This window comes from Coptis chinensis, chromosome 9, assembly GCF_015680905.1.
Source record: "Coptis chinensis isolate HL-2020 chromosome 9, ASM1568090v1, whole genome shotgun sequence".
In the NCBI taxonomy this organism is placed as follows: domain Eukaryota; kingdom Viridiplantae; phylum Streptophyta; class Magnoliopsida; order Ranunculales; family Ranunculaceae; genus Coptis; species Coptis chinensis.
In genome coordinates this window covers 3,569,418-3,577,709 of record NC_141464.1, presented here as the reverse complement: position 1 = coordinate 3,577,709, position 8,292 = coordinate 3,569,418, and the positions used below count along the sequence as shown (strand labels likewise).

At 37.0% G+C, this 8,292-nt stretch overlaps 1 protein-coding gene across 1 annotated transcript; it reads left to right on the top strand.

Annotated features, from left to right (window-relative positions):
- Positions 1 to 2,460: 2,460 nt before the first annotated feature.
- LOC147474432 (uncharacterized) lies at positions 2,461 to 5,251 on the top strand. The gene is made up of 2 exons (XM_086585081.1): positions 2,461 to 2,473; positions 4,836 to 5,251. The coding sequence occupies exons 1-2, from the start codon at positions 2,461 to 2,463 to the stop codon at positions 5,249 to 5,251; spliced, it is 429 nt and encodes a 142-aa protein (XP_086441207.1).
- The last annotated feature ends 3,041 nt before the right edge of the window (positions 5,252 to 8,292 follow it).

Genomic DNA, 8,292 nt, shown 5'->3' with positions numbered 1-8,292 from the left:
CTGAGAATCACATAAAATAACTATTATGTAGGGCAAAAAATTCTTGAGTTAATAACAAAAATTAATTAATTAATCAACCCATCACTTGTACCCTCCACACCGAGAAGTAGTAAGCCACGATAGTGTGGACGTTTACCATTCTACATTCGTGGAAATACTTATGGAGTTAAGTCAAAAATCAATTAATTAACCCGTCGGACTCTACACACCGAGATGTAGTAAGCCACGATAGTGTGGACGTTTACCCTATCTACATTCGTGTAGAGAGGTTTTTCCTATTAGTTATACTTCTCGTCAACTTAACAACACACCACTTGTTAAAGTGGACACATGCTATCTAGACAAGTAAAACTAAATTGCTGACCTACTTTGGTCCTATAAATAATAGCAGTGACTCCGATGGGAGGATACCATTACTTGCATCTAAGTGTATACCATTACTCAACTTCTTAGTCCATTATTTGTAATGAATCCCTTCAGATGGAGAAGTAAATCCATACATTAATAACTTCATATAGTTGTCCTTTAGAAGTTTGTTCTGGTAATCTGTAATTAGACTCATCCGATATGGAGGAAGGCACTAAAACCGACGCGCAAGTATAATTACATCACCAACAAACCAGTAATGGAGACCGTGGGATTTATACGAAACAAATTCCCGCTCCCACTTAGTTATTTAGAACTGAGGATCTTTCTGTTTACCGGTCAGGTTTATGTTCATGCTATCTATTATTCATGTGGGCTTAGTTTTTAGCAAACATCCACAAATAAAAACATGCATATAGAGTGTCCATGTTATCTATTATTCATGTGGGCTTTGTTTTTAACAAAACATCCACAAATAAAAACATGCATATAGAATAAGCAAATATGAACAATAAAATGGAAAACTAATTCCCAACTGTTATGGCTCATATTCATTGTTCCATCCAGTTTGCCGAACTCTTTTAGTTGCTCTTCGCGGGGTTCGGGGCAGCGCCCCGATTTTATTTTTTATTTAGAAATCGTGACCTATTTCCTTCTTTGGAAACCTCATGAAATTACTTCATAGACCCCCGAACAACAAACAAAAATCATCTCATCTTAGAGAAAAAATTTCTTTTTCACCTCGTATATAGAGCCAGCTTTGCATCTTGCATAGGTAGCGACCCCAGCTCATGCTCCGTGCACTTCAGTAGCGACCAGCTCCACTTTTGCCTGTCCAAGGCACGTGGCACGCTCAAGCTCAATTTTTCTCTTTCTGGCTTTAAAGTGCGACCGCAGCCCTCGGTTATTGCTGCATAGGGGCGACCAGCTCACTTCATAAGGCTTGACAGTAGCGACCAGCGCTCAAATGAAAAATTCAGATCCGGATTTCTACCAATCCAAATCTTGATCTTTTTGATCTTTTGATCTTTACAATAGATTACATTAATGATAAAAACAATAACACGATACATACCATGATTTAAATTACATCCATTGATAATCAAAACTTGTAAAAACGATAAGTTTTTCATAAAATAAAAAACAATCTATTTCTTTCCAGAAATCATTCTAACCATAACAGTTGGTCTAGATGCCTGCAAAACCATGTTAGAATAGTTTTACATCTACCAACATCAACCTGGCTCCGATACCAATTGTAGGAACCGTTATTCAGAATGCAAAATTTCTACAATCTGCGAGAACCACGCCAAAATTAATGGGTTCTCATGATTTGTGATTGGAAAACATACCTTTGAATCTGATTTAGATAACTCTGAGAATCCAAGCTTTATGAAATCTGAAATCTGAAATCAACAATCAACCCCTTGATCTTCTGTTGTATTCCTTTAGAATAAATTGGACATTGTGTGGACAACGATCTACCAACCCCCTTCTTTCTCACAAGATCAGAAACGAATTCAGATCTACTTTTCTTGCCTCTTTCTCAGATCCAGTGAATAGTGAATTTTGGCCGAGAGAAATGAGTATTCTATTAATAGGCTATAATAGGGACCATGAGGAGAAATTAGGGTTGGGTCTCCTAATGGGATTGGGCTTCCTATGTTCGCCCCGAACACACGGCCCAAGTCCGTCAACAAATGGCTTATTCCACTAAAGGCCATTGTTGCACCACCGCCCTAATCCCAAATTACGTGTCAGTGTTTATGGGTTCCATATTATATACTCGTTGATCTCCCCATGTTTAAGATATCGAATGTCCATTGATTAAGTCAAGTTACTGACAACTACATTAATCAACTTCTTATGTCCTTAAGTAGTACCACTCAACCTCATTGTCATGTCGGAATAAATTCACTTGCAGAGTTTACATGACAATCTTTTAAGCTCCTCAAGGGGACATCATCAACCCGACTTCTTGCGGGACATGGATTCCTTCTATAATTAACAACACACCTTACATACAATGTCATTACCCAATCCATCGAGTTTGTTGATTCACCAATGAAACTCACTCATTGATGATTTAAAGTAATGTACAATGCAGGTAAGTATCCGTTATTATATCCGGATTAGGAGGACAAGCACCCATAATAACAGAGGCGTTTGTTCTCTTATATAGTCAGTATAAGGAGAAACAACCTCACTTGGTCCTGTTTAATACACACAAAGTGTACTAGTATAATCCTATAGTCAAGATAAACTAATACCAGATTACACTACAACCGTACCAATGGTTTGTCCAAATCCATCTAGGTTGTGAACGATTACTTATACTTTATAAGGTACTGATGATATGATCTTCTGTGTGTCCACACCATATCATCTACAACATAAAGTATTAGACACATGCATATAACTAATAACATATATAATATGCATAACATTTGCCCATATGATTCTCATTCAAAAAATAAAGAATTAGAGTTAATACAAAAGTAATGCTTTTAGTATATAACCCTATCAATTATATGCTCGTTGATTTCTCCGTGTTTAAAATATCGAATGTCCGTTCATTAAGTCAAGCTACTGACAACTACATTAATCAACTTCTTATGTCCTTGAGTAGTACCACTCAACCTCATTGTCATGTCGGAATAAATCCACCTGCAGGGTTTACATGACAAACTTTTTGAGCTCCTCAAGGAGACATCATCAACCTGACTTCCTGCGGGTCACGGATTCCTTCTATAATCAACAACACACCTTACATACAATGTCATTACCCAATCCATCGAGTTTGTTGATTGACAAATGAATCTCACTCATTGATGATTTAAAGCAATGTACAATGCACGTAAGTGCTCGTTATTATATCCGGATTAAGAGGACAATCATCTGTAATAACAGAGGTGTTTGTTCTCTTATATAGTCAGTATAAAGAGAAACAACCTCACTTGGTCTTGTTCAATACACACAAAGTGTACTAGTGTAATCCTATAGTCAAGATAGACTAATACCAGATTATATTACAACCGTACCAATGGTTTGTCCAAATCCATCTAGGTTGTGAACGATTACTTATACTTTATAGGGTACTGATGATATGATCTTCTGTGTGTTCACACCATATCATCTACAACATAAAGTATTAGACACATGCATATAACTAATAACATATATAATATGCATTACATTTGCCAATATGATTCTCATTCAAAATATAAGGAATTAGAGTTAATACAAAAATAATGCTTTTAGTATATAACCCTATCAATCTCCCACTTATACTCAACCCATTGCTTTTTAGTATACTACTAACAAATTTTGAAGTTTGTAAAAATGTGTTTTCTCACAAAGCTAGATTCAATTTTGGATCTATCTTTCCTTGCCTCTCTTTTCAATCCAATTTTGGCCAAGAAGAAATGATTTTATTTATAGGCTACAACAGAGACCATGAGGAGAAATTAGGGTTGGGCCTCCTGACGGGCATGGGCTTGCAGGCATCTAGAATTTTGCGAAGGCAACTAAAAGAGTTCGGCGAATAGGATGGAGCAATGAATATGGGCCATAACAGTTGGTAATTTGTTTTCCATTTTATTGTTCATATTTGCTTATTTTATATGCACGTTTTTATTCGTGGATGTTTGTTAAAAACTAAGCCCACATGAATAATATATAACATGGACATAGGCCTGACCTGTAAACAGAAAGATCCTCAGTTCTAAATAACTAAGTGGGAGCGGGAATTTAGTTTCGTATAAATCCCATGGTCTCCATTACTGGTTTGTTGGTGATGTAATTATACTTACGCGTCGGTTTTAGTGTCTTCCTCCATATCGGATGAGTCTAATTACGGATTACCATAACAAACTTCTAAAGGACAACTATATGAAGCTATTAATATATGGATTCACTTCTCCATCTAAAGGGATTCATTACAAATAATGGACTAAGATGTTCAGTAATGGTATACACTTAGATGCAAGTAATAGTATCCTCCCCATCGGAGTCACTGCTATTATTTGTAGGACCAAAGAAGGTCAGCATTTTAGTTTTACTTGTCTAGATGACTTGTGTCCAATCTAATGAGTGGTGTGCTGTTAAGTTGACGAGAAGTAGAACTAATAGGAAAAACCTCTCTACACGAATGTAGATAGGGTAAACGTCCACACTATCGTGGCTTACTACATCTCGGTGTGTAGGGTTCTGATGGGTTAATTAATTAATTTTTTAAGTTAACTCTAAAAGTATTTCCACTAATATAGAATGGTAAACATCCACACTATTGTGGCTTACTACTTCTCGGTGTGGAAGGTGCAAGTGATGGGTTGATTAATTAATTAATTTTTGTTATTAACTCAAGAAGTTTTTGCCCTGCATAATAGTAATTTTATGTGATTCTCAGGTTTTCAAAATGGTTACTTTCAACCCACTTGCAACTATTCTTAAGGAAAACAAACTTCTAGGCCCTAATTACATAGACTGGAAATACTACTTGGATATAGTGTTGACTGCTGAAGAGTACAAATTTGTACTTAATGAGGAATGCCCACCTAAGCCAAAAGATGATGCTGGAGAAGATGAGAAAGGATCATATAAAAAGTGGATCAAGGAAGATGAGATGTCGCGGTGTTACATTCTGGCATCTATGTCAGGTGTGCTGCAACATCAGCATCAGGCCATGACCACAGCTTATGATATTATGGCCAATCTCATGGAACTCTTTGGACACCAGAATAGGGCTGCTAGGCAAACTGCCATGAAAAATTTGATGACCACAACTATGATTGAAGGAACTCCTGTAAGGGATCATATACTCAGGATGATGACTTATCTGAATGAGTTGGAGATCCTTGGAGCTGATATCGATGCGGAAATGTAGGTCAATATCATTCTCATGACGATGCCTAAAAGATTTGAACCGTTCCGCCTTAACTACAACATGAACAAAAGGTTGTATTCTTTGGCGGAACTTATGATAGAACTTCAGTCAGCTGATAGTCTCTTTAAGCAGAGTTATGTTCAGGTTTATGCTACTAAGAAGGTTTCTACTTCTACACCTAATGGCGAAAAGAAGAATAATAATGTTTAGAAGCATAAAAACATGGCAAAGAAGGGCATGGGACCTCAAGGAGCTGTGCAAAAGCCTAAGGGCAAGTGCTACAAGTGCAAGCAGTCAGGACACTGGAAGCCTGATTATCCTCTTCTCAACAAAGAAAATAATGGAGGTATGTCTCATGCACTAGTTGTTTAACATGTTTAGCGGTGTTATCTACCAGTACCTTTTGTGTAGATACGGAAGCCACTAACCATGTCTGCATTTCATTGCAGAGGTTCCAGGAAACCAGAAAACTTAGTGCTGGAGAGATTACCTTATCTTTGGGGATGCTACCAGAGTAGTAGCTATTGCAGTGGGAGATGTTTGTTTATCTTTTGGTAGAAATAAGACTATGGTGTTAAAGAATTGTCCTTATGTGCCTAATTTTAGAAAGAACTTGATTTCAGTTTCTATGTTAATTAAGGATGGATATTCTATTTCTTTTAAATGACAAGATCGTCATTAAGAAAAATAAACCTTTTATCTGTTCTGGTGCATTAGAAGGCAATTTATACATCATTAATCTTATTCCACCCACAGTGCATTAAATTTTACCTCGAGTAGTATTATTCTAGAAGTATTGAGAGGAGAGACATTAAACTACTTCAGTACCAATTGTACAAGAATAGGAACCAAGACGTGTCTCCAATGACGTACAAGAACAAGAGGTGCTTCGTCGTAGTGGGAGCGTTGTTAGACAACCTGACAGGTGGATTAGTTTGGGAATGTCTACAGACATAACAACTGATAACCAAGATCCTGATCCCTAGACCTACAATGAAGCACTCCAAGATAGAGATGTAATATCTTGGCAAAAGGCAATGAATTATGAGATGGAATCTATGGATTCTAATAAGATCTGGGAGCTTGTAGAGCCACCCAATGGTGTAAAACCTATTGGATGCAAGCGGGTCTATAAAATGGATGTCAAAACATCTTTCCTTAATGGAAGTCTTGAGGAAACCATCTATATGAAGCAACCAGAAGGATTCATTGAAAAAGGTCAAGAACATCTTGTTTTGTACAAGAAATTTGATGGAAATGTAGTGCTGGTAATTCTTGTGTTTTATGTGGATGACATCTTACTCATTGGAAATAATGTGAAAGTGTTGTCAGACATAAGGGTATGGTTATCAAAGCAATTTGATGTGAAAGACTTGGGAGAAGCGGGTCACATCCTTGGGATCAAAATTATAAGAGATCGCAAGAAAAGGATGTTGTGCTTATCTCGATCAGGCTACCAATATTGATACTGTGTTGACTCATTCTAACATGCAAAACTCCAAGAAAGGTTTCTTGCCTTTCAGGCATGGAGTTCCTATATGAAAGGATGTGTGTCCCAAGACACTAAAAGAGATAGATGACATGAAAGCGGTTCCTTATGCTTTGGCTGTAGGAAGCTTAATGTATGCCATGCTATGCATGAGGCTAGACATCTACTTTACCGTTGGCATGGTTAGCAAATATCAGAAGAACCCAGGACAAGGGCACTGGACTGCGGTAAAACATATATTAAAGTACCTAAAAAGGACTAAGGATTATATGTTAATATACCATGCAGATAGTTTGGTTCCCTTAGGGTATACAATCCACACTATCGTGAACTCCAAAAGTTTTTCCACGAATGTAGAATGGTAAATGTCCACACTATCATGGCTTACTACTCTCGGTGTGGAGGATGTTGAAGGGTCAGAAAGGGACAAGTGTAAGGTCTACCTTAGGTTGTGTGTTTACCTTGTGAGGTGGAGCCATAGTATGGAGGAGTGTCAAGCAGAAATGCTTGTCTAACTCCACCATGGAAGCTGAATATGTGGCTAGCCACTGAGGCAGCCAAATAATCAGTTTTGGGTTCGAAACTTCTTGTAAGCAAGTAAACACATTGAGCACAAGTACCACCTAGAAAAGAGGAGATGTTTATGTTACCAAGATAGCATCAGAAGATAACCTAGCTGACCCTTTAACATGCATGTTGAGGGGATGGGAATCAGATGCTTGGCAGCATAGCTTTAAGTATAAGTGGGAGATTTGTTAGTAGTATACTAAAAAGCAATGCTTTGAGTATAAGTGGGAGATTGATAGGGTTATATACTAAAAGCATTACTTTTGTATTAACTCTAATTCTTTATATTTTAAATGAGAATCATATGGGCAAATGTAATGCATATTATATATGTTATTAGTTATATGGATGTGTCTAATACTTTATATTGTAGATGATATGGTGTGAACACACAGAAGATCATATCCTCATTACCTTATAAATTATAAGTAATCATTCATAACCTAGATGGATTTGGACAAACCATTGGTACGGTTGTAGTATAATTTGGTATTAGTCTATCTTGGCTATAAGATTACACTAGTACACTTTGTGTGTATTGAACAGGACCAAGTGAGGTTGTTTATCTTTATACTGACTATATAAGAGAACAAACACCTCTGTTATTATGGATGCTTGTCCTCTTAATCTGGATATAATAACGGGCACTTACGTGTATTGTACATTGCTTTAAATCATCAATGAGTGAGATTCATTTGTGAATCAACAAACTCGATGGATTGGGTAATGACATTGTATGTAAGGTATGTTGTTGATTATAGAAGGAATCCGTGACCTGCAGAAAGTCGGGTTGATGATGTCCCCTTGAGGAGCTCAAAAAGATTGTCATGTAAACCCTGCAGGTGGATTTATTCCAACATGACAATGAGGTTGAGTGGTACTACTCAAGGACATAAGAAGTTGATTAATGTAGTTGTCAGTAACTTGACTTCATCAATGGACATTCGATATCTTAAACACGGGGAGATTAACGAGCATATAATAT